Genomic DNA, 27,147 nt, shown 5'->3' with positions numbered 1-27,147 from the left:
ATAGGCAGGAGCTCGGCGAAGGGAGCCAGGGGTCCTCCTGCTGATTGCTGGTCCCCTTTCTGAAAGGAAGCTCTCGGGGCAGGGTCCCTGCTACTGTGTGCACTGCTGTATCTCCATCACTTGGCTGGGGGTCTGGTGCCCAGGATAGGAGCTCAACAGTGAATGAACGAATGGGTGAGTGAATCCATGACCACATGTGTGCCAAAGCTGAGTTCATGTGTGGTGGTCCCATGGAGAGATGCAGAGGCAGGAGGCCAGGAAGGGTCTCAGGAGATGCAATGCCCTAGGCGTCGGTCTGAAGGTCCCAGGCATCTTCGTTCCTCCAGGGAGCAGCCTGGGTCTAGCTTGGAAGCACATGTACAGGGCAGTAGTTTTGCTCCTGGCCCCTTCAATGTCCTCTGAGGAGGGGCTGCTGAGGAGATTTCAGGTAATGGTGGCTGCTGGACTTGAGGAGAGAGCTGTTTTCTAGAGCAGGATTGAACCTGCAAATATAGATGCAACTCATCCTTGGAAGCTACCTGGCCTTCTGAGGGGTGAGTGTGGGCAGAGGGGCTATGTCCACCCTGGTCTCCCTCCCCTTCACCTTCAAGCTGGCTACTCCCTGGGCTTGGGTGTGGATGCCCTCCTGGCAATGCTGGGGGAGAAGAGCGGGGCTCCCACCCCTCCGGTCACCGGGTCCCGCCATGCTGTGGGTCCCAGGAGTGGTGCAGACACTCGGGGCTGGAGGACTGGCTGGCTCTTGCGGTCACCCCAGCCATGTGCTTCCCATTAGCCGCCCACACCCCGGGGAGGGGGCAGCCACAGGGCTCTCCCTCACGTGTCTTGGCCCTGTGTCAGCACCGCGCCTCTGCCGTGGTTGGAGAAGGCCACAGAAGGGAGGCACTGGAAGGGGCTCTGGGGGGTGGGAGAGCTAGGATGTGAGGTTGGGGAGAGAAGGGAGAATTCTGAGCCAGAGCAGCATTTTCAGGGGAAGCAATGGAGAACCATGAGCTGTGGCGGGGAGGGAAAGGGAGTTAGGAAGGGAGAGGGGGCTGTGAGGCCAAGAGACTTGGGGAGCCACGGAGCGGGGAGGGGGACTGTGGGATTGGGGGAGACGGTGGGGAGCCATGGAGGGGGAAGGGGGACCGTGGGATTGGGGTGGACACAGGGAACCTTGAAGGTGGGAGGGGGGCTGTGGGGATGGGAGAAGCATGGAGAGGAAGTCGTGGGGGTAGGGGAGGAGGGTGATGGAAGGACCACGGCGACCTGTAGGCGACAGCTCTGGAGGGCAGCAGGGGTGGTTGGCCTCTGAGAGGCATGGGCTGCAGGAAGGTTGAGGGAGAGATTCTGGGACTCAGAGCCCCTCTGACCTCTCTTACAATTACATTTCCCTCCATTCACACCCCCTTCCTAACCTTCGGTGCCCTGAAGTTAGTGTACCACCCTTCCCTGCCAGCCTGCACACCCCACGTCCGTCTTGCTCAGAGCTCTGTCCCCAGAGCTGCCCCCACGCCAAGCCCATGGGAGCCACTGGGTGCTGATTGAACAGACAATGGAATCTCTGCCTAGTGACCAGGGAAGTGTGTCCTCTTTACACACTGGGACATTGAGAAAATTGAAGAGGCCTGAGGGGACGGAATCTTGCCAACTCTTGGCCCGATGCTTTTCCCCTACCGTTAGGGCCATGGGTTGGGGATATTTTGTTTAACCTCATGCCCAGAACTCTTGAGGGCCAGCTCAGAGCCCCTGGGCACAAAGGCTTTAGAGGCAGCCAAGGGTGGGGATGGGGTATGTGAGGGTGGTAGGTGAGAAGCCTGTGGGAGCTGCTTGCTGTGGCTTGGGCTGCATGTGCCCCAGCCATGGGCTAAGACACAGCTGACCACGCTGGAGGCCACACTTGGACTCCTTCCCTCTGGCATGCCTGCTCAGGGGCCTGGACAGGCCAGGAGGACCTCCTGGTCCACCTCTCACCTCAATGATGTAGTCTCTGCCATCCTTGCTGTGGACAGCCTTGACGGCGCAGATGTCCAGGCCACCAAACATCTCTGAGCAGCTGTCCACCCACAGCCTGTACCTGCAGGGATGGAGAGACAGGCAGTGGGCATGAGGGGCAGGGAGCAGGGACGGGAAGCAGAGGGAGAGAGAGGCAGAGACAGAGGGAGGGAGAGACACAGAAGGACACATACAGAAAAACAGGCTATGGGACAGACAGTGACACACAGGCAACCATTCAGAGATGGAGAGAGACAGGAGATGCAGCAAGAGAGACAGAAAGGCAGAGAGACAGAGGCCTGAGAGAGACAGAGGCAGTGGGAGAGACAGAGGCAGTGGGAGAGACAGAGGCCTGAGAGAGACAGAGGCAGTGGGAGAGACAGAATGGGTAAAGAGGGAGGCAGAGACATAGATGGACCGTGAGAGAGAGACAGCAGGAGAGCAGCTAAAAGGGAGCCAGGAAGGCAGGAGAGAAGCAGGACTGGGGGAGAAGGAATGGGAGCTGGGAGAGATCTCAGAGACCTGACCCCACCCCGCCTAGAACCTGACTGGCTCCCTAGTAGTGGGAAGCTTGCCTTGCCCCCATCTGGAGCCATCCTGGACACCCAGCTTCCCCTGAAGTCCTTTTCCCTTGGGAAAGCTGCTCGAAGGTCCCCAGAAATCCCTCCCAGGCCGCTCTCCCAGGCCCAGCCTGTGGGGACAAAGGGCATATTCTCCTCCTGCCTGGGGAATGCGGGCAGAGGAGCCTGGCAGGCTGTTCTTGTCTGGCCTGGGGGCCTGGTCCTCTGGACCCGCTGCTTTTTTTTCCCCTTTCCAGCCACTTGATGGCTGCAAGGCCTGTTTGCTTTGCAGGGGAAGATCTCAGTGCTGGACTTTGACCCTGCAACAAGAGGATGGTTGTATCTGGAGAAGTCTTCCTGGCCTTGCACTTGGCTTCCCTCATGGTGGCTGGATTTGGAGTCACAGGGGACTTTGTGTCAAATGTTCTTGCTTCTCTCTCCACCCTCCAGGGTCACATGGGGGCATGCCTGCTCTGAGATCTATTTGTGTCTCTGAGCCATAAGGCCTGGAATGAGCTGAAGTGCTCTCAGAACCAGATCTCTCATCTCATCCGCTAATGCCCCTTGAGGCACTGAGGGTACTGTCCATGAATTTGCAGAATGGAAAGTGAATTCCAGGCCTCAGCAGACCCACTCCCATGGTAGGCTCCTGCAGAGATGGCCCATGTGGCCTGGGACTGAGCAGAGCCAGGGAGATAGTGCCCTGCTGGAGACATCTGTGAGTAGCTTGTGAGGCATTGGGGAAGGCTGGGCTCACATTCTGGAAAGGCCATGAAGAAAAGGGCCAAGACTGTCCTATGAATGCCCACTGGGGGAAGGATGTGACTCCCCCAAACCAGGTGATTCAGTTGTGCCAGGTAATGAGCACAACTCCCCTGAGACTAGTTAGCGTAGGTGGGTACCCACCTGGAAGGTAGTAGCTGCCACCTGGGATTGAGTGGAAGGGAAGGAAGCCAACATTTACAGTGCCCCTCCCTGCCATAGGCCAGCACTGGGTTAGGTACTGAACATCCCTCTCTCATTCAGCCCTCTGGCTTGGGTATGTTAACTCCAATTTACAACTGAAGAAATTCAGAAAGGGTAGTTAACTTACCCTACGTAATACAGCTTGGAAGGGGCAGGACCACTCACTTTCGTTCATGCTGCTTCCTCAGCTTAGAGCCCTGAACCAGCAGTTCCATGAGGACAGTGACTGTGTTATATCCCTCCCCTAAGTCTCACTCAGTCATCATTGCTGTAGCAGGGTGGTCCCACTCCAATCTCTAGGGGCAGAGATGTGACATAGGCCTATATAATCACAGCATTGCTGCTTTCTGGACCATAGTGATTGGTTCAGGGATGGTCATATGATCGAAGTCAGGCCAATCTGTGAATAAGGCTCTATTCCAGGCTTTGACTGCAATGGTTGGGCAAGACACCTTCTTTCTGCTGGACTTGACACTGTCAAGATATAAGCCTGGAGTCATTATGGGCCACCATACGAATGACCAGAATGAAACCAACATAGAAGCCAACATATTCTATCCAACTTAAGGGGGTAGAATAAGTTCTAAAGTCCTACCTGGAGCTGTACCTCTGGAGTTTTCATTGCCACAAGCCAATAAATCCCCGCTTTGGTTCAAACTAATCTAATTTGTGTTCTGACACTTGCAACTGATACAGAGTTCTTAAAGGGAAGGATTGGGTCTTTTCATCTTGGCCTCTTTAGTGCTCAACATACATGGCATGCAGTAGGCACTCAACACATGTTCACTGAACAGACCTTTCTGACCCCAAAGCCCATGCTTTGTCCACTGTCATTGAATGCTTGCAAGCAGAAGTCACTGGGCAATCAAAAAAGGATGTATGTGTGCTGCTGGCCCCAAGAGCAGGCGACAGGTCCTCCTTCAGGTGAGGATGGCTTACAGGTGTTGTTTAAATAAGGGAGAAAGACCTGAGCGACTTTCAGCCAGAGTGCATCCCTGCCACATTCATGATTCATAGCAAGTCAACCTCTCCCTCTCATACTGAGATAGGAGTAAGTCTGAGAGAGGAGTGGACAGTCCAGTAGCCCTGTTGCCCTAATAGGGATGCTTCCATGCAGCTGTCAGAGCAGGAAAAGACTGATGAGGACTTCTTGCTCTCTTCCTACAGCAGCTGGGTAGGGCGGGAAAGACCCCTGGACTTGGAGTCAAGATATTAGGGTTCTACTTTCAGTTCTGTCACTGATTAGCTCTGTGACCCTGGACAAGTCACTTTCCCCCTCTAAACTTTCTGCCCTATCTGTAAAATGGGGTTATTTATAAAACCTTCCCTGCAGGCTATTATGGGCAGTAACGGGGATCATGCCTAGGAAAGTACTCTGTGGGTGGGGAGACACTGGCCAAAGTGTGAGATGGCATTCATTACAGGATCCTTACTGTATCCCTATCTATCTCCCACTATGGCTGGTGCCTCTCCCTAAACACCTCCTTTGCCTCTTACCTCTCTGTCATGGCCACCTGCTCCAGCATAGCAGAGCCTGTGTTGGCCTTCCAGTTTCCAGAGATGGAGGTCCTCCTGTATCAGAACAAATAACACCGTGAGGGCATTAGGGATGCTGGTCATTGATCTGCTTTCCTTTTTTGCTTTGACTGCTTGGCGGCTCTGATTCAAATATCTGGCTTACATTCTGACATGTATTCTTAGGTACGCATCCAGTCTTCAGAATTATTTTTCTCTTTTTATTTCCCTCTGTGTTGACTGTCTTATTGGTTGGGTCGTGTGTGTCTTTCCCCAAGCCACCTCTGAAATATAAAAGTTAAATTTAACAAACGCCTACACTATCAGATTAAATCCTGCAAACTTTGGCCTCCTGTTTTTCAGAAGAAGAACTATAGGGCAGTATAGCCCCCGGTGACTCTGGAATCTTTCTTGAGAGCCATGGAGAGAAGTGATCACTCTTCCATGGTGACGAGGAGGAAGGCCTTCTGGCTCTGCCTGCCTCACCCTCTTAGTTCCCTTGCCCTTTCTCCAAAGCCCATGGATATTTCCTGTGTGTAGGCCTCCACACACCTTTTTCCCTTTGCCTGATCCAGTCTTCGTCGCCATCTTTGCCTCCCTAAGTCCTACTCATCCTTCAAGTTTCATCTGAAAATGTGACTTCCTGAGAGTACATGTTCCCCAAGAAGAACCCCCTATACTACACCCTATACCAATGTTTAGTAATGCTCACCTCACTTGCAATGACTACTTTAGTGTGCTGTCTTTCCTGAGGGCAGGGAACATGTTTGACTCATCCCTCTGTACCTCTAGTGTCCAGTGGTCCCTGGCATGTAGTAGGTGCCCAGCAACTACCTACTAGGTAAGGGACTGTGTATGTTGAAGAGCAATCCAGACAAACTATCTCTAATGGCATATCTGGATTCAGCAAAGACTGAATGGCTTTAAGCAAAGTGGCAGAGGTAAAGCAATTTGTTTCATGACCAAGGGAAGGCATGTGATTGAGGTTTAAGGGTGAACCAGGAGAGGAATTGCTATAAAATGTCTTTCTAAAAGAGAAAATAAAATGTATCCGAGCACAGCAGATGCTGAGAATAGATGGTGGCCAATAGGAGCCATAATGACTAAGGGTAGCAGTGACATTGATAAGCTTCATGTCAATTAAGTTTAGTTCAGCTCAATGCAATTCAATTCAATTTGGCAAACAATCACCAGGCCTCCCTATGTCCTGGGTACAGGACTAATCTGAGTATGCAGAGATGACCCCTTCCTCGAGCTGCTCACTACCTTAAAGGGTAGACCAGCCTAAAACCAGAACATAGGCATGGTAGGGTTAGCAGTACACACGAGGCATGAAGCACTCCGGGGAAGCAAAGGAGAAACCAGTCACTTAACATGAACCCCAGAAGGTAGCGATTGAGAGGTGCCTGGGAGGATGAGTAGGATTCAATAGAGTGGGATCTGCATGGTAACAAGGGAAGGTAAGAACTGACTTGAGTCAGATGGATGCGAGTTTGAATCTTGGTTCTAGCATTTTCTAGCTGTATAACCATGGACAACATCTCTGAGTCTATTTTCTCATTGGTAAATGGGAATAATATTAGTACCATGCTTATAGGGCATTGTGTGGATTAAAGGAAAGATTCCCATAAATCTCTTAGTACAATGAGTGCTACTATTACTTTTCAGTAAGCATAGACAAGAAAAAAAAAGCATTCTAATGCCAGAAGCAGCAGGAACACAAGCCAGACTGGTCTCCTTCCAAGAAGATGACGATAGTGAGAGCTCATATTTAGTGAGTGCTTTCTATGTCTGAGACATGGGTCTAAAAGCTTTATAAGCACTGGCTTATTTCAGTCTCACAAACCTAATGAGATGGATATTATTATCATTCCCACTGAGTGGCAGAAGCCACCAAACCATATCTGAGAAACTCTGTGCTCTTAACCATGACTCTTCATGGTAGAGCCCATCACAGGTTTAGGGAAAAGAGTTGATTGGTCCAAATGTGATGCAGCTGCTAGAATGTAGGATGGGATGTAGACCGTGACAACAGAATCTATGTTTATCACACATGTATGAAGCTGACCCCCTTGATGAAGGGGTGGGGGTGAGTGGAAAGGTGCTGCCTAAGTAACTTTGGCAATTAGTGGAGACTGTATGACTAAGTACAAAAGAAACTGTATGTAAGTCCTGTACCATAGTTGGTGAAGCTGTTTCTCATGGGACTATGGCTTGACAGTTCTGCAACCGTACACATATACTGTGGATGAACAAAGAAGTACATGGATGGGGGATGGTGGGAGCCAGGTTTTTTCCCTGTTGGGGTGGGAAGTTACAGATAAGCAATCTGGGAAGGCTAAAATGAATCATGTGGTACTGGATGAAAGTCTGACACATCAGTATGAACTCTGTTTAGCTTTAGCTATAGATGGATATGTATGTGTGTGTGTGTGTGTCTCTGTGTGTATAATTACAGATGTGTGTATACACGGGTTGAGATACACATATTTATTTCCCAGCTCTGTCTGCTGAGAGGACTTAGAAACAATGACACCCAGTGGCAACAAGCACAAAGGCCCAAGTGCTGGGCAGGAAGTGGGCCAGAAAGGACGCTGAATGGTCATGGGCAGAGAGGGCGTCCTACACCGAGGTGTGACATGAACACTCTCCCTCGGATGTGGGCCAACCCAGGGTCCAGGAAGCACCATAACTAATGACAAATTGGAGCTGTCAGGGCAGAAAGGCTCAGCATAAAGAATGCAGCAATGAGGTAACCCTCAAGAAGAGAAACTGGGACAAGGTGTTGTCAATGTCAAGTGGAAACGCTAACAATGAGGAGAGGGGGGAAATGATATCATGAGGGATGGTGGAGGCCTCAGGAATGCACTGGACCAGGTACTGGAATATTCTCCAACTCAGAGAGGTTGGGGGTGGCAGGGGGAGGTGATCTTATCACCCTGAGGGCATCTGAGAGCAGTGACAGGTCTGGCCTGGCTCATGGGTGGAAGAGAGCGATTGGCAAGACTGGCCAGAAGTAGTTCTTGGCTCCATCCCTTTCCTGGGCATATTTCCTTATAGGTCAACTGACTGCATTTTCTCCAGTTTCCCAGGCAATGGCAGAGTGGAGTGGTTGCAACAGAGACTGTGTGACTTGCAAAGCCTAAAATTACCATCTGGTCATTTACAGAAAAAGTTTGTAGACCCCCGGTCTAGGCAATCCAGGTAGTGCAAAAGCAACCCTAGATAATACAGAAGTGGATATGTATGGCTGTGATCAATAACACCTTATTTACTGAGACAGGTGGAAGCTGGATTTGGCCTGTGGGCTGTGGTTTGCTAACCCTGATCTGGAGCACAGCTCCAGCACACAGGAGCAAAGGACTTTCTAACTGTCCAGAGTCAGCTGTTGTAGTCCTCAAAGATGGAACCAGGCAATCAGTGTGCCATACATGCTTGGAAAGCAGGCACCTGTTGCCTCTCTGGGGTCTCATCATTCCAAGTGGAGACAACAATATTCCAAAGTGAGACAGAGAGGACTTGGGGCAGATGAGACCTCTCTAAACACCAAGCCCTCCACCTGGTCAAGAACTCCCACTCATCCTTGTAACTGCAGCTCCAGCGTGAGTCATCCTTTGCCTGAACCACCCCTGGGATGAATGTGTGTTGGATTTTCTGGCATTCATCCCTTTTCTTTTAGTCACACAACCTCTGTTTCCACTGGATAATGACGCTGCCCATATTGCATGCTATCTTGGTGGGACTCTTCATACTGCTCATCTACATTCCTCTAACTAATAAGCATGTGACCACAGTTGGATTAATCAGCACTGTTTCCACGGAATCACGATCTTGAGTTAAGCCCTGAAAATGATTAGGGCAGATTCATTTCCTAATGGGGTGCCGTGAAGACTGTATATTACTTCTGGCTACCCAGATTCTTGGGGCTGCCCTGGACCCTAATATTTCTGAAATTGATAATTTGGGGATTTGTTAGTTAGTTCTGATCATCCATCTAATAAATTCCCTTAAAAAAATGTCACCAAATTAGTCAGGTATGTTTTTTACTAATTGCAGCTGAAGAAATCTGATGTAATCTCCTTCCTGATCTTATTTGTCCCAGAGAAACTCTTTTGCAGCCCATAGCCCCAGAGCCATCTTTTTACAAATACAGGTCAGATCATGACACTCCACTGCTCAGAAGGGAAGAGAATAAAATTCACAACCCTCAGCAAGGCTTTCAGGGCCTTCCTTGATTTGTCCCTAAGTCTCTCTTCCATGTATGTCTCCTATGACATACATCAGGTATATACTTGGAAACATGCCAACAGTCTTTCTTTCTCTGGGGGAAACAGGCTTCATTTGGGTAGACAGATTTCCACCCTGGGATAAGCCATAATGGAACATCAGCCTTCCGCTGTACTAACCAGAGAAGAAGGGAGGTAAAGGAGACAGAAAGGGAGAATAATGATGTCCCTATGGGGTCTCTGCTCTGGGGCAGAGAAGACAGGGCATGACATGTATTTTTTTTTTTTTTTTTTTTTTTTTTTGCGGTAGGCGGGCCTCTCACTGTTGTGGCCTCTCCCCTTGCGGAGCACAGGCTCCGGACGCACAGGCTCAGCGGCCATGGCTCACGGGCCCAGCCGCTCTGCGGCATGTGGGATCTTCCCAGACCGGGGCACGAACCCGTGTCCCCTGCATCGGCAGGCGGACTCTCAACCACTGCGCCACCAGGGAAGCCCATGACATGTATTTTTAATCTCCGTTCTTCTCACACTCTGCTCCTACCCTTCCTCCCAGCTCCCCAGCCCCTGCCCAGGGACTCACATGTAAGCTTTGTAGTTGGATCCAATTTTCTGGATGCGGATGTCGTACTTGGAGTCGATGAAGGCCTCGGTGGTGGCATAGGTTTTGGCCATAGCCACCATGCTGGTGATGTCCTGGTAGTCATGCTGGTTTTCTACTTTGATCTGTGTGGGAGGATGAGGGGTTGAGTACCACCCACCCAGCGTTCACTGGGCACCTACCCAGTGCTGGGACCCAGGGCTGCGCCGTATATAGTAACCTTGAGAAGGTCGCCTGCCTGGCAGGGGAGGCAGACCTAGAAAACAAGTCACCCCACCACTTCCTGTGGAAGAGAAAGGCAGCATTCCACTTGGGGAGTCAAGGGAATCTTTATAGAAGGGGTGGGCTCTGAACAGGGTTTGGAAGAATGAACGCAATTCTCACATGGACTATGGAGCAGGTGCATTCTCTGGAGAGGATGGGGGATGGACAAGGCAGAGGCAGGAGGAGCCCGTAGGGAGGGGGGATGGGCCAGTAGTTTGGACTGGCCAAGGGGGAAGGAGGGTGGGGGGATGCCTGAAGAGGGTCTTCAGGGAATAGACCATGGAGGGCCTCAACAGCTTTCGTAGGGGCTAGGATGCTAGCCTGAAGACTCTGCAAAGCCACTTGACGGAGAAGAGTTTAAACAAGAAAGTAGCTTAATTTGTGTTTTAGGAAAATCACTCAAGCAACTGTGTAGAGGGTTGGATGGAGGGGTGTGATGTGGGATAGAGAGAGACCAGTTAGAAAGAAGAGAGTATGTATGTGTGTATGTGCATGTGGTGTGCATGGGCAGGGTGTGTGCATGTGGGTTGTGTGTGTGAAGTGTGTGGGGTGTGTGGGGTATGTGGGTGGAATGTATATTTTGTGATGTATATGTGTGGTGTTTGCATGTGTGTTGTGTGGGGTGTGCCGTGTTTCTGTGTGTGCAGTCCATGTGTGCATGTGTGTGTGGGGGAGTGTGCACGCACTGGACATGGCTAGCTCTGCTAGTCCAAAGGCCTGGGGGAGAAACTTGCTCACACTGTTTACTGGGCTGAGGCCAGGAACATGCGGTGGTGTCCTGGGGTCAAGAAGAGGTCTTAGGAGAGCTTCCAAGGCCAAGTGCAGGGGATGAGGCCAAGGCTTTGTGACAGCGATCTCAAGACATAACAGAGGCTGACTCCCAGCACCTGTGGACAGCTGGGTGGGTGCTCTCTCCCCTGTCATCCTCACTTGGACAGCAGCGGAGGGGTTCTGAAGCTGGGCCAGCAGTGAGCAGAGGCCAGATCCACTGAGGGGCTGGGTGAGTGCTGAGCAGCCTGTGTGGGAGGTGGTCCTGTCCTTACAGCCTCTTCTAGTCCTTTCCTGCCCACCCTTCAGGCTCAGCAGTGCCCTGACCACTCCCTCCCTCCATGATGATGCCCACTCTCATCTGCCCCAACTTCACAACTTACATGGCATCTTCAAAGCTCTCCTTTGGGACCCAAAACAGGATTGTGAGGCAGGCAGGGTGGCCATTATTATGGCCACTTAACATGTGGAAACGGAGATTTTTCTCCTTGTCCAAGGCCATACAGCAGTTAAGCAAAGAGTTGGAAATGAAACTCAGGACTCCAAAAGCACAGCTGTTCTTTGAACAATCTCAGGGTATCTACAAGTGCATGCCTGCGGCCCCACCCAACAGATCGTACACAGCGATGGGGAGGGAGGCTTGGCAAACCTTCTCTCTTCTTGGCTCTTTGAGCAACCCAGCCTCAGTGGCAGGGTGCCTCCTCCCACCGGAGGCCGAAACTACCCTTTGTTCTAGGTCCTCTAAGGCTCTGACTGCCTGCTGTTCCCTCCTCCCTCAGTAATAGGACCCTTAAGTTTTACCTGGGCAGCTGGTCTCTCAGCTAAAGATTATTTTGTTCCAGTCTCCTTACAGGTAGATGTGGTCAAGTCTCTAAGTCTGGCCAGTGAAACTGTGAGTAGATGTGATGCGAGCAGCCTCTGGGTGGTGCCTTTAAGATGAAGGGAACCCTAACCCTTTCCTTCTCCCTTCTTCTACCTGACTGGGATGTTTACATGATGGTGGGAGCTGGAGCAGCCTTCTTGGACCACAAGATGGAAGCTGAATGTTGAAGATGGCTGACTAATAAGGTGGAAGGAACGTGGATTTCCAACACCATGGAGTCCCCAGTCAGCCCTTGATTGTGTATGCTCAGACTCCTACATGAGAGCAAAGTAAACCTTAATCTCGTTTAAGCTACGGTTATTTCGGTCTTTGTTAAAGCAGCCAAACTATATTCCTGCCCTGTATTTTTCATCTCTTGCCCTTTATTGATTCTTTATCCTTTGGATTAACATGATCATGGATCCACTGATCTCAAACTGTTCCTGCTTTTCAGTACCTCAGTTACCACTGCTCTCTCTGTCTCTACATCCTCATTTCCCACTCACTCCTAAACCAGCCCTCTCTGGATGTCATTCCCCACCACTCCACCGAAACTGATTTGGCAAAGGTCACCTTCGACCTCCTCATTGGCAAATACAATAGAGCTCCCTTTGCTCCCTATCCTGCTTTGGCACTCTATGGTATCTGAAGCCACTGAACTTTTCGAAATTTGGTTTTCATGCCACTATTTTCTTCCCTTTTTTTCCTGGCAACTTCTTCAAAGTCTATATTGCTTCCTCTTCCTTCAACTGCCCCTTGGGTGGTCATAATGTTTCATTCTCAGCCAACATTTGGGATCCGGTAAAGAGAGAGTTAACGAAATGAAAGAATGGGGGTGAGAGCTTGCAGGGACAGCTCGTCTAATTCACTTTTGTCACTGGGTGGATCTGGAAAGGACCAGAGCTACTTCTGGTTTCCTAGTCAGAACAACAAATGCTGCAGGCTGTTTCAGAGATTTCTGGTTGTCCACAACATCCATTCTCTTCTTCTATAGCAGTGAAGCACCTTGGTCTGGGGGTGCATGACCATCCAGAATAAATATTACACTTCCCCATCTCCCTGGCACCTGTGTGTAGTCATGTGATCATGGTTGTGCGATCACGTTTTGGTCAATGAGATGTGAGCAGAAGCGTGGCCTGAACTTCCAGGTCTGCCTTATAAGGGAAGTTTGTGTGGGGGGATGCTTTTCCCTTCCTCCTTTCCTCGTCCTGCTAGCTGCAGTGGGCTAAATTGAAGACCTTGTGTCTGAAGGGCAACACCCCAGGAAGGAATGATCAACAGGATGGAAGGAGCCTGTGAGGCGAGAGAGAAGGTCCTAGCTTGTTTAAGCCACCTTAGGTCTTTGTTACAGCAGCCGAACTTCATCCTTAAGTAAATATTTGTTGAATGCATCATGCATGCATTCATTTATTTACAGGATAGACAAAAGAGAGAAAGTATAGATGTAGAGGTTTAATTATTAATTAATTAGTGGTCATCCCAACCTCCCTCTGTGAGCCCTTCTCTCCTAGAGTAGTCAGGTTGTTTGGGGTGGGGAACTCATCCTGCCCTCTTCAGGACTGAGCAGGTAACCCAGGTTTCTCATACATGGGCTAGTAATTTTATTCTTAAATTGTGTGACGTCTGAGCCCCATAAAACCTGGCTCTCCCACTGGCTCCACACATGTCTGTCTCCCCATTAGACTGTGAGCTTCCTAAGGACAGACAACATGTCTTGGTCCCAGTTGTAACACCAGTGCCTGGCATGTTGCAGATCCTCCAGACGTGTTTGCTGGATTGATTTTAAGAAGCCTGGATAAAGATCTGCTTGTAACTTGGGAGGAGGCAAGCGGATGGAAGGAAAAATAAGGGTGCTTGGAAAAAGGCAAAGAAAATGTGTTTCAGGGAAACATGTTTTACGAGGTGAATTTTTCTGTAAATGCTCAGGCTGGATTCCACACTCAGAGGTTTACCGCTTCCTAGTGTAGCGCCGGTGGTGCAATCGGTTAGCGTCAGCCCAGTACTTGTAAGAGGTTTACAGCTTCCATTGTGAGCCCTGAGAATCTGGTGAAGTCAGGGACCCTGGAGAATGGAGCAGGTGGCCTGGTGGGTGGTGCTGGAGGGGACTCTGGGTGGGTGCTCAGGCCATAAAGGGAGGTGGGGTGAGAAGCTATTGAGGACGGCTAGCCATGGGGAGGGTGGAACGGCTGCTGGCCCGGGGAGGGAGTTACTAGCTGGAAACCCCTCCAACTGTTCACAGAGACAAGCTGAAAACAGGAAGCCTGAAATGAGCTGTGATTCAAGATTACCCATTTCCTGCTCTGGGGACCCGTGCCGGGGTGCCACACGAGCTCCTTGACTCTGAAGTCGCACACCCTCACGCTACCTCCCTGTCCCCTCTATGCCCCCTGTCTCTTCTCGCCTCCTTCCTCGCCTTCCTCGCCTTCCCTCCCTCTCCTCCTCCTGGGCCCCATCCTTCCTCTCTCCCACATCCACTGCCTTCTCCCATCCTTTTCCTCTTACTTTTAGTATCATCTTTCTCCTCTTTGTCCCGTTCCCTCTGTGTTCTCCTTTGTCACCTACCTCTTACTTCTCCCGTCTTTCTCCATCTCTCCTTTCCCCCTACTTCTCTACCTCCCTCCGCTTTCCCTGCCCCCTTCTCAGTGCCTGTCTCCTTCTTCCTGCCTCCCTTCCATGCCGTCCTCACCTTAACCCCCCATCTCTCCTACCTCCTTTCCCTCACTGTTTCCCTGTTCAGTTTCTCACACTTTCCACCTCTCCAGCTTATTGAACTGCTTTACCTCCCCGGTGTGAGTGAGTGGGTGAGTGTGTGTGTGAGTGTGTGCGTGCACACCTGTGCTCCATCAGCAGGGTGAGCGAGGAGGGAGAGTGAAAACAGAGGGAGAGGAACTGGAGAGAGGAGTCAGGGGACAATTCCGAATCTCCTCAGTGGGATTCATCTCAGAGGTCTCCTACTCCAAATCCCAGCTGGGACGGGCAAGTCATCTTCTACGGCTCGGAAGACTGTGCACTATTTGCTTGAACACCTCTAATAACAGGGAGCTCACTACTGGGCAAGGCGGCTCATACCATCTTAGGGAACTTGTTCTACTGTATATTAGACCAAGAGTGAACGAATGGTTCCAGTGGTTGATCATGCAGGGTACATCTCGGCCCTCTGCCTTGTGTCTGCTTTTCATCCACTGGATGAGAGCCACCCAGCTGTGCCTAAGTCACTCTTTTCTTTAACCCATCCCAATGTGAGCTGGTTCCAGACCCTTTACTACCTTAAAATGCTCCCCTTTGATACTCTCTTAAACTATGTGGTGTCCAAAATTGCACACATACTCCAGATGTGGTCCTACCAGTTGAGATTGGATAAGACCGTCACCTCACTCTATCTGGAACACATCTGGCCTAATCCTGCCTCAGGGCCTTTGCACTTGCTGTTCCTTGCTTGCATGGCTCACAGCCTCACTTCATTCAGGTCTCTCCTCTAGCCTCACCTTCTCAGAGATGCCTTTTCTGACCACCATGTGTGAGGTTACTCCTCCCACCGAGCACTCCTCATTCACATTACCCTGCTTAACTTTTCTCCATAGCATTTCCACCACCACTTCCTTATCTATTTATTTGTTTGTTGTCTTTCTTCCCTACCATTCCGCTGGGATATAAGCTCTGCAAGAGCACTGTTATATTTCAAGCACCTATAACAGCAGGGAAAAATAGGCGCTCAGTAAATTTGTTTTATGATAGAATAAATATATGTAAGTATTTACAAATATGTATTGAGTGCCCATTATATATTCAGAGACTAACTGATCATTTTTCCAGATACTATGCTGGGGGCTGGCGATGAAATAGAGAACAAGATTTATGATTCTTATCCAAATGGAGCTTTGTGCCTATTAATTATCTTGCTCCTATTAACGTAGCTAAATAAAATATTAGCATTTCTAAGATCCATGTGGAGCTTGTTCTAAGCTAATGTCTCTAGATCATTTTTATTTTATTATTTATTATTTTTATTTATTTATTTTTGCGATACGCGGGCCTCTCACTGTTGTGACCTCTCCCGTTGCGGAGCACAGGCTCCGGACGCGCAGGCTCAGCGGCCACGGCTCACGGGCCTAGCTGCTCCGTGGCATGTGGGATCTTCCCGGACCGGGGCATGAACCCGTGTCCCCTGCATCGGCAGGCGGACTCTCAACCACTGCGCCACCAGGGAAGCCCCTCTAGATCATTTTTAAACACAAGATCCTAAGAATCCACATCTCTCCAAGCTTGGACTTGAGTGGTTTTAATCCCCGAGTAGGACTTTATGTCTACCTTTTCCAGTCTTGGTTGGAATCCAATATTGATTCTGTCGTCTGACCTGTTAACTCTCCCTCTCAGCTCTATGTCATTCAAGATTTTGGTGCACTCTTCCTATACATGTAATCCAGCTCTTTGATTTTACCTAAGTTACTTCTCTGAGCTTTAGTTTCCTTACCTATTAAAGGTGATTATAACAATTACCTTGCAGGATTATTATGATTTTTAAATGGAATTATAATGAATGTCAAAGGACCTACCTAGCATAGCGCCTGGCACCTAGTAGGTGCTCAACCAAAGTTGTTAATCTTTAATTAGATAGTTGTTGAGATTCTTTGCTGACCTTGAACCATCAATCAATGCTTTTTTTTACAATTATTTATGCAATTATTCATCCAGTGCCAAAGCTATCTCCTGTATAGTCATCCAAATTGATGAGGAAAAGTTCTTCTTTTTAGATGAGTGCCAGCTAATAAATGCAGAATAAGTAAGAGAATGAGAATGTCAGCCTTCTGCAACAATTATGTTACTGCAACAACAGATCTAGGCAACAATGCTCAATGCCGAAGACCACTGGGAAAGACTGATGGAGAACTCCCTAATGCGTATATCAGGCAGACAACACCTGAACTCACAGATCAGTCTTAAATCCTAAAAGAGAGATAGTCAGACATGATTACATCTACAGATATGCAAGAGAAACACTCACTACCATCTACGAAATATTCTTGCCAAAACCTAGAACTTGAATCAGACCAAGTCTCTATATTCATCCACCAGGTCATAAGAAATGCAGACATTGGAAGAACACCACAGAGCTGTAATCAGCTGAATTCAGAAGGTAGGAAATTCTGCAGGAAAATGACCTTTTTTTCCCCTTCCAACCACTAAATGACAAGAAAAACAAAACAGAAGGAAGGGAACTGTTACAGATCAAAAGAGACTTCCATCATACCAACCGTGTGAAATATGAAGGCTTTATTTGGATACAATGAAAGAAAATCAATTAACATAGGACTATTGAATACTGACTACTTACTAGATATTAAAGAATGATTACCAAACTTTTAGGTGTAATAATACTATTTGGCTATGTTAAAAAAGAAGTCCTTATGTATTAGAAATTCAAACTGAAATATTTTTTTAAAATATTTGTTTATTTATTTATTTATTTACTTGGCTGCATTGGGTCTTAGTTGCGGCATGTGGGCTCCTCGCGGTGTGTGGGCCTCTCTCTAGTTGTGGTGCACAGGCTGTAGAGTGCGTGGGCTCAGTATTTGTGGCGCACGGGCTTAGTTGCCCCACAGTATGTGGGATCTTAGTTCCCTGATCAGGGATCGAACCCGCGTCCCCTGCATTGGAAGGGGGATTCTTAACCACTGGACCACCAGGGATGTCCCCATACTGAAATATTTACAGAGGAAATGATGTGATATCTGGGATTTGCTTTAGTATAAGCTGGTGATCCACAGAGACAGAAAGTAGATGCGTAGTTGCCAGGAGCTGAGGTAAAAGGGGAATGGGGAGTGACTGCTAAAGGATATGGGGTGAGGAAAATGCCTTGGAATGATACAGTGGTGATGGTTCCTCCTTGAGGAAGCCACTGAATTGTACTTTAGAAGACAAGTTAGTCACGTGAGCCAATTCCTTAAAATAAATCTATCTATCTATGTATATACTTCTTATTGCTTCTGTTTCTTTGGACAACCCTGATGAATGCATTGTCTCAACTAGAGCTGCAGCAAGAAGACAAAGATGCCACCTCCCAAAGTGATCTGTGACAGAGACCACTATGGCCAAGAACTGGTAGATTCACCCACGTTGATATTACAAGGTTGGGGTCCTGGAGATTAGAGATTCTGAGACGGTGATTTCTTAGGAAAAGTTTATGCCAGCCTACCACTCCTCCCTTGTGCTACGTCTGGCAGGAGCTTCAGCGGGACACCCAGCAAGACTGATATGTGTCGGGTGCTGAATCCTTCCCAGGCCAATCTGCAGGTAAGCATCCTGCCTTTGGTTTATCCAGGCTAAGGATGTACGTGCTTCCTGTGGCCACAGGTGGGTTGTGTGGAGAGAGCAGCGGCTGAAGGAGAGCGGCACCTCCACTGCCACCACCCTGGTGCAGGCCACAGCATCCCTCTTTGGACTGCTGCAATCATCTCTTTTAAAATTCCTCTTGCCTAAGCCAAACCTCAGACTGATTTCCTCAGACTCTCTGGGTGTGGGCCAAGTCATCAGTATTTTTGGAAGCTTCCCAGGCAAATGCGTGCAGCCCAGGTTGAAAAGCTTCTATGATCTGGTCCCCGGTCATCTCTCTTTTGCACTCAGCCAAACTTGTCCCTGACCTACTACTGCTTTTGTACTTGCTATTCCCACTGCCGTGGAATCATTTTCCTGAATACCTTCCCATGGCTGGTTTCTTCAGGTCTCAGCCCAGATGACCCCTCAGAGGCTTTTCCAACTACCTGATATCAAGGAGCTACTCCTCCCTGGGAAGTCTGTACTGAATTATCACTATTTTTTCTTACCATCTTTGACTATATCTGAAATTACTTATTTGCTAATGTGCTATTGTCTCTCCCCTCCATTAAAATGTAAGCCAAATAAAACCAGAGCCTCCTGTGTCTTGCTAGGAGACAATGTAACAGAGTGTTGAAGAAGGCAAGCTCAAATCCCAGCTCCATCGCTTATTAGCTGCCTGACCTTGGGGAATTTACGTAGCTTCTCTGTGTCTCACTTTCCTTATCAGCAAAATGTGGGTAACTTCTTTTTTTTGAATGCAAGCTTTTCTTTTATTATAACTCTAAATAAAAGTCATACTTCTAAAATAAGCTACAAATTGCCTTTTTTTTGTGAAACTGATGTGACTTGGTGCCACAGCTAACCTTTCTCTCATAGCAGCAGTATCATTAGCCTGTGGCAGCAAGAAAATGTTCATTTCTGGCGTCCCATGGGCTCCCATACAAGCAACTTCATAAAGCATGCAGATACTACTCTGCTGAAGTTTCAGATGAATAGAAATGATCATTGTGCTTATGGGTCTCATACCTTCCAAAATATACATAAATGGTGACAAATTAAAATAGCAGTTCTTTGCTTACCAATAAAATCATAAGGCAGAGGAGCTGGAGGTGGAAAGAGAAGTCGTTAAAAATGCGGGAAAAAATGCAAAACAGTGCTAGCATTCACAAAAAAGATCATGCTAAAATCAGATCCATATTCATAAAAATCAACCACTAAGCCACAATCCAAAGAACTCTGTCCATGAGTCCAAAGGCATGCATGCCAGCTGAAGGAAATGCAGGATTCTTCTGACAATAGTTTCTTGAGAGCAGAACAGTAACGTGTCACTGGAGTAATCACAACAGGGTGAACAAGACGCCATCACATGGAGTAGGGGTCCGGAGCTATCCTGCCTTCGTGTCCACGAGCTACATCTGCACATTGGCAGCCATGCCACCCCCGTAGCCTCCCTGGGACTGCATCTGGTTCTGAATGGAGCTAACGGAATTCATCCCACTGAACAGGTCTCCTGACCCCAGGTGAGCCGTGTGCACAAAGTTTGCGGGATCTCCAATCATACTTCGGTCAATCCACCGGCACCTTTTAGGTTGAGGCTGTTCTGCAATACAGCAGTTGAAACACAACCAGCATTCACTCATGCTTACAGTCCGTTATAGATGAGCACCAATGAAGTTTCCAAATCTCAACTCAGGAAGCTTCACAAAGCAGGCTTCTCAATATGATAGATGTCCAAAGATGCCAAAATAATAACTTTATTACTTCTCTGTGTTTTTGTTCCTGGAAGTCAAGTATCTTATATAGTCAATCTAACAAAGGAAAGGTCAGATTGTTTCCTTTCTTTGCTTCTGATTCTACAGAGACTCGTTTCTGAACCACCAGGAAAGGTATAAAAATTGCTGTCTTGACTCAGGACCTTAACAGGTAGTCACTCACTCCTAGTCAATAGAGCTATCTCTGGGTTGAGAACATTCCATAACATGCATACAGATGACTGTAGACTCACTGTCAGTATAAGTTGTTCCTTGAAGGTTTCTTCTCATTTGGGTTCAAGGTTTTACTCAGAAATCTGCACACTCACAACTGGCCCTATCGTAGTAGCCTTTGTCTCCGCTGTTCTCGCTCAGGCCGCGGCCACTCTCGGGCCGGCTCCGCGGCTGCTGTCCCCCTACGCCCGCAGCTGCGCTCCCCGGCGCGCTCGCCGCTGGCTAACTTGTTAATATAAAGAAACTACTCCTGATCAAATGTGGATGACTTGGATTGTTGTTGAGCATTAAATGAGATACATGTAAATAGTTTAGAAGAACTCTTTGTTCATTACAGGCATTCAATAAATGTTAACTATTATTATCGTTCCTTTTTATACCCTTAACACCCAGCATAGTGTTTGGCACACAGCAGATGCTCAATAAATATTTGCTGAAAGAATAAATGAAGGGGCCAGTCATGGGAATAGCTGGGTAAAGAGAATCTAGGCAAAGGGAAAAGGAGGTGCAGTGGCCCTTGGGCTGATGCTCCTGGTGGAAAAGAGACCCACTCACAAGCATTAGCAGAAAACTGAGCCTTGACATCTTTTTCTGGAAGCTGAGGGCTAATAGGGATTCATGCTTCAGGTAGGGCAATCCCACTTCCTCTTAAAGGTGAACACTGGGAATGGGGTCAAGATCCTTCCTAGAAGAAGGTTTGGAATTCAACTTGACAGACTTGAGCAATTGAAGTCCATCGCCCTATTTCAATAGCCTAGAAAACATTTTGGGCAAGTGTGACCGGCGGCTCACTCCAGCCACATCCATCTCCCTCAAGTTCCCATAGAAGGCCCACTTTGGAGCATGCTCCATCTGGTGTGATGGCTGGGACAAGCTTGTTTTTTTCAAAGATAACTATTTGAGGCAATTTACTGAACCCGGTTATTTGCGAATAAGCTAAAAGCTACTAGGGGATCTACCAAAAATAATAACTGTAGCTTCAGAACACTTGCTCTGTGGTCTCTTTCTGGCAATAATTAGCTGGTTGAGCCAGCTGGATATTCAGGCCACTCCTAGTTCGAGATAATAAAACCGTAACTCTGGCACACAAATGGATGCTTGTTTTTCTGTTTTTATAACAGGAAGGCTGCTTCCAGCTCATTACAAAGTGGTCTATGCTCGTTAAGAAGCTAATTAGATGGAGTGAGGGGGAAGAGCTAACTCTCAGTTTTCCCTCCAGTAAATGTTTTCCAGTCTTGCCCCACCTAGACTCTCAAGGCAGGACTAAGTGTAGGTTCTGTGCTTACATCATTAACATCAGGCCATGCTTACAGAGTTTAGCTCAGAATCTTTCCCGAGCTCGCATCAAAAGCTTAAAAGAGGTAAATGTGAGTTTCAAAGAAGCCAATGCAGAAATTCTGAAACTTTCTGGATTTACGATGCCCATCTCAGGAATGAGTTCACGGTATTCCAAGGCCAAAAGAAGTACTAAGCAGCTTCATTTGTTAAGTAGTTAGTGCTAAATAGCTTAATAAATATTTATGTTCTAACAACTTAGTAACTGAAATAAACAATGCACATAATATTTTTATTTCATTCTTAAATAACTACAATTACTTACAAATGAGATGTGTGTGCTTGCTGGGCACTGCACAAATTCCCGAGCCCTTAGAATTAGAGAGGGCGCTTCACCCACATTTTCTGTTCCACACTCATTTTCACAGAGCACTTGCCTTTTAGCACAACTACCGCCCCAAACCCAGTTTTGCAAAAGATGTGATGTCATCGAAAGGAACATGTTGTGATCTAATGTTGAAACTGTGAACCACCTCGACTAGTAATTTGCATGGTGTCTGACCGTTGCCCAGAACTGCTGTGTTTCCCTTGAAAATTAAAATATACTCTGCTGCCCTAGGGTGTTGGGTGCAGGGTTTGGGAACTGTAGGCATAATGTTACTACTTTTGGCACCCTCCCCCCAGCAGTGAATAACACAAGCCTCTGGTGCAATATCCCTGGCGAACAGCCTGTCTGTTCCTCCTGTGAAACGTAGGTCTGAGAAACCCATGGGGGCGGGATATCCAATAAACCCGTCTGTGCTTTAAACCAGTCCCTATTTTAGGAAAATTACAGGATACTGAGCTTTTTAAAATGATGTAAATTCTGTTCTAGATTGATTCATCAGGACCAGGCTCTTAGCTCAAATGTGGGTTAGTTAACGAGCGTAAGGAGACTATTTGGACGAGTCCTTGAACATATCTGAAATAAAATAAAATGTTGTCTAAGTGCTGTATTAAACAGATAATCAAGGCACAGTCCCTGACACTGAGGAGTTCACAGTCCACGGGAGAGACAGGCACATGGACAGGCAATTCAACCGAGGGTGATGGATGTTGCGACAGAGGCCAGGTGTGCAGCACAGGGACCCTGATGCACCCTGGGGTGGGTGCCAGGGAAGGTTTCCCAGATGAGGTGATGGATTCTACTCCAACTTTCTCTGTCATGATTATGAAGAAGAGGATGAATTTAAATCCAAAGTTTCTCTTCTCTTTTAAATCACAAAGAAACAGTCTGAAGTGGGTGTTGGCGCGGGGCTTTATATGTATCTCATTATTTTCACATGTATTCTTTCAAGGTATCTATTTCTTATTGAGCACTAACTATGTGCCAGGAACTGTACTACACAGTTCACCTACAGTATCTCATTTAATCTTCACAAACAACCCTAAGTGCTTCCAGTCACGATGTACCCACCCGAGCCCTGTCTCTGTAAACAACTATAAAACTGGAAAAAATTAACGAGGCAACTGTTTTGAGGCAGTGGGAACAGGCCGTGCAAGGCTGATCCCTGAGACAAAGGACATCAGGCGGTGGGCCCCATGTGGGCCCGGCCCCTTTCCCAGCCTCCTCTCAGGCTCTCTGCATGTGGTCGTGACACTGGCCCTTCCTCAACTACCCCAGCTCTTTCCTGCCTCTGGGCTGATGCATGTGCTGTTCTCTCTCTGCAAGGTTCTTCACTCTTGTCCTTGCATGGCCAACTCGTTCTCATTCCTCAAGGCTTTGCTCATGTGTCACCACCTCAGAAGTTCCTCCAACAGCTCTGCCATGTTTTTCTCTTTTAACAACCCGTTCTTCTCTGGCCTAGCACTGAGTAAAGTTTACAACTGCATTTCTTTGCTCATTTATACCCTATCTGCCTCTCCCACTAGCCCATGATTTCCAGGGCTAGCACAGCACCTGGCATGCAGTAGGTGCTCAATAAAGAGATGTTGAATGGGGACTTCCCTGGTGGCGCAGTGGTTAAGAATCCTCCTGCCAACGCAGCGGACACGGGTTCGAGCCCTGGTCCGGGAAGACCCCACATGCTGCGGAGCAACTAAGCCCGTGCACCACAACTACTGAGCCTGCGCTCTAGAGCCCGCGAGCCACAACTACTGCGCCTGCGTGCCACAACTACGGAAGCCCGCGCGCCTACAGCCTGTGCTCCACAACAAGAGAAGCCACCGCAATGAGAAGCCCGCGCACCGCAACGAAGAGTAGCCCCTGCTCACTGCAACTAGAGAAAGCCTGCGTGCAGCAATGAAGACCCAACACAGCCCAAAATAAATAAATAATAAATTCATTAGAAAAAAAGAGCTGTTGAATGAATAAAGGAAGGATGTAATAGATTGGTCCCTCCCTTTCCTGTGGGAGGTGGGGGAAATGGGGAGACAGGGAATTCCTCCTCCTCTTTTACAAAAGTCACGGAAACTCAGAGACCATATAGGGCAGATCTGAGAAGGCTTCGTGAAGGAGTTGGGACTTGAAGACAACATGACCACTCAGTCAATCCTCCTGGCATCCTTGAGAGGGAGATGTTATCCTCCCCATTTCACAGATGAGGCTCAGAGAAGCAAAGGACATGTCCAAGGTCTCCCAGCTAGTAAGTGGCGGGATAGAGACTCAGGTCTGGTCTCGTGAGTTCAGAACCCCATGATCTGTTCACGACATTGCCCTGCTTTGAAAGCAAAGGATCGAGGCAACTCTTCTCCTTCCTATCTTTTTCCTCCCCCCCGCACCCCGTATCCTTGCCTGGCTTTTTGCAAACTCTACTGACAGATGGACTTGAGCTGGCAAAGGGTAGTTCCTGAGAGTACAACGGGGCAGGTGCCCAGTCTCTTCCTGGAAGGACCTGGGGAGGACAAACTCTGCCAGCCAAACTCCACAGCTGAGGTGTCCCCCAGCTGATGACTCAACCCAAGGGCCCTTTGGCCAAGGCAGCCTATGCCAGGGACCCCGGCATGGCTGAGGCTAAGAGCTGACTCACAGGGCAGGCTGCCACCACCTGAATCACCCACTCCACCTCTGGCTGGAGAGAAGAGGTTGGGGGCTGGGGTGGGGCACTGGGCTGGGACCACATGACTCATCCGGTGAATAAATAATAACGATGATTGTAATAACAGTAATGACGGACCATGACAGCTACTCTTAATGAGTACTTTTCATGAGTCAGGTGCCATTCTAACAGCTGTATATTAATTCACATAGCCTTTGTAACAATCCTATGTAGTAAGAACTATTATTTCCCTATTTCACACATGAAAAGACTGGCCCAGCAAGGTTATGTAACTGGCTGCAGGACCTAGAGCTGGCATGTGGAAGTGCTGAGATTCCAACCAAAGTCTGTCTGACTCCAAAGCCCAGCCATTCATTCAATAAATATTGAGCCCCTGCTATAAGCCAGGCACTGTCGTGGGCACCAGGGATACACTGATGGGGTTGAGAAGTTAGTAAACAAATAAATATATGACATATTAGGTAGAGATGAACATTATGGGGCAGATAAATTAGGCTAAGGGGGTGGGGCTTACAGGGGTTAGGGTGGGAATGTGATTTCATATCGAGGTTGTTGGAGTTTTCCCTAATAAGATGGCATTGAGCAGAGACCTGGAGGAAGTGAAGGAACGAGTGATGGGCCTGCCTTAGGAGGGGAAGGATGAATGCCAAGGCCTGAGGTTGACCTTGGATTGCTGAGTGTGTTTGCCGAGCAGCAAGGAGGCTGGTGTGGATGCAGATCAGAGTGATGGGGCAGGGGCACAAGTCATGCGGGGTCCAGAGCCATTGGCAGGATTTCAGCTTTTACTCTGATGCTGGGGGGAGCCAGGGAGGGTTGGGGCAGGGAAATGACACAATCTGACTTGCGATTTAAAAGGATTCCTTTGGTGTGAGAAGACTAAAGCAAGGGCTAAAAAGCAGGGAGACCAGTTGGAAGGCTACTTTAACACCACGGGTAGGAGACATCAGTGGCTTGAAGCAGGGCGGCAGATTCTAGAAATATTTTGAAGGTAGAGCTGAAAGGATTTGCTGATGGGTAGGATGTGGGATGTGAGAGAAATGCAGGAGTGAAGCATGAGCTCAGGGTTTTTGGCTGGAGCAACTGGAAGGATGGGTCCCCTCTCCCCCTTGCCTCCTCCCCAAATGGGAAAGGCTGTGGAAAGAGCAGGTTTGGGGGGAAAACTAAGTGCTCAGTTGTGTCCATCCTCCGAGGTCCTGGTGGACGTTTGGTCATACAAGTCTGGGGTTCAGAAGGGAGGGCTCCCCTGGAGATTTAAATTTATGAGTCAGGGATGTACAGATGGTTCAGAAAGCCATGGAATTGAATGAAATAGCCTACGGGCGGGGAGGAGCTAGAAGGGGGTCAGAAGACTGAGCCTCACGAGCCAGAGTGTAGAGGTTGGGGAGATTAGAGGGAAGCAGCAGAGAGGACAAAGGCACAGCTACGGAGGCAGGAGGAGAACCACAGCTCTCTCTGTGACACCATCCTGTTAAGGAACCAAGTGGGCTGAGGCTTCCCAGAACTCTGGACTTTTCTGTGCAGGAGAATGGATCTGGGTGGTCATTCAGGGGCCACTTGATTGCTCTTCAGCCCTCTTCTCTTCCTTAAGGTGAGTCTAGGTCCTTCCCTCCTACTCTCTCCCCCTCTCTCCTCCCTTCCTTTCTTCTTGCCTGGTTTACAAAGTGCCTTCATGTTCCCTCCTGTGGCTGCTCAGGGGAAGCTGGGGGTGTTCAGAGCAGGGCATCATGGGAAGGACTGCCATGTCACCCCAGAGTCCACCTTGGGTTCTCAGCAGAGACAGATACTCTAAGACGGTTCCTGCCTTCTGCAGTGAATTCTGTGGTGTGCCACCCGGATCCCCCCTTAAGGACAGAGGCACCTGTTCCCTGAGCTGCCTGGGGTGGTGGCTGCTGAGGGCTCATGGCTGCGTTTCTCCCCAGGAACCGCCCTCAGCTAAGGGGAGATGCCTTGCCCAAGTTTACACCACATTTCTAGGACAGCCCACATCCAGTGACTGATTGCGGCAGTTCAACGGCCCAGTCCCTTGCCATGATTTGGGACAATTCTGAAGGGCCATCTCAGCTCTGGAACTCCTCATGGAGCCAGCTGAGGTCCCTATTGTAACTGCACTGCAGTTCAACTTCTCCCTCTGCCTAATCTAATCCTGCTTCCCTCACTTCCCAAGGCAGTGTTCCCAAGTGCAGACCCCAAACGCAGCGTGTAGCAAGTCCCCATCTCAGAGTCTACTCAATATCGATTCCCCGCTTCCTCCATCCTAAGAGAGCCCCAATTTTGTTTTAGGTATCTATCCATCTCCATCCAACCATGGGTTTCAGGGGGGAACTGAAGCTACTCCCCATACAAGAGGTGAATCCTGATTATATTCAGTCAATCAGAACACAGCACGCTTCTCTCACTGGCCCAGGGCTGGACTCATGAATAAACTGTCTCAATGAGGCAGAAGAGAACATCTCACTCCACGATGGAGGTGAACAGGGAGGCACGAAGCATATAACCCAGAATGCCACTAGCAGCCAGGGTAGGACAGAGGAACCTGCCCAAGAATGAAGCTGGGCCTGAGGCCAGCCAGCAGAGACAGAATGAGCCTAGGACCTCGGTGACACTGAGACACGAATCCCCAGGCTTTCAGAGTGTTTAAGCCAGTTTGAGGTGGAATTTTCTGTTACTTTCAGGGTCGATTCATTTACTTGCTACTGGCTGTCTAAACCTGCTTTGCTGGCCCATGGGTGTGTCTGCAGGAAGATGTTCTTGTTGAGGCTCTTGTCTGAGGCACAATTTTTCCCTCCGAAGGGACTTGGGGGCAC

At 48.7% G+C, this 27,147-nt stretch overlaps 2 protein-coding genes across 2 annotated transcripts in view; both read right to left on the bottom strand.

The window, feature by feature from the left end:
• Nucleotides 1-27,147, bottom strand: part of SYN3 (synapsin III) — a 455,663-nt gene that overhangs the window by 12,181 nt on the left and 416,335 nt on the right. The window contains exons 8-10 of the mRNA XM_081249878.1: nucleotides 9,819-9,961; nucleotides 4,995-5,069; nucleotides 1,951-2,053 (exon numbers count right to left, since the gene is read on the bottom strand). Of these exons, the coding sequence (XP_081106004.1) occupies nucleotides 1,951-2,053; nucleotides 4,995-5,069; nucleotides 9,819-9,961 (321 nt within the window). The remainder of the gene's footprint in view (nucleotides 1-1,950; nucleotides 2,054-4,994; nucleotides 5,070-9,818; nucleotides 9,962-27,147) is intronic.
• On the bottom strand, nucleotides 19,044-19,690 carry LOC308625432 (CDC42 small effector protein 2-like). The gene has a single exon (XM_081249567.1). The coding sequence runs from the start codon at nucleotides 19,683-19,685 to the stop codon at nucleotides 19,455-19,457; it is 231 nt and encodes a 76-aa protein (XP_081105693.1). The 5' UTR covers nucleotides 19,686-19,690; the 3' UTR covers nucleotides 19,044-19,454.

Source organism: Mesoplodon bidens (assembly GCF_964165515.1).
Source record: "Mesoplodon bidens genome assembly, chromosome: 11".
Lineage (NCBI taxonomy): Eukaryota > Metazoa > Chordata > Mammalia > Artiodactyla > Ziphiidae > Mesoplodon > Mesoplodon bidens.
This window is presented reverse-complemented; position numbering and strand designations above follow the sequence as displayed.

Excerpts from the sequence above, each read along its gene's own strand:
- LOC308625432 (XM_081249567.1), bottom strand. The coding sequence starts at position 19,685 with ATGAGTGAATGCTGGTTGTGTTTCAACTGCTGTATTGCAGAACAGCCT.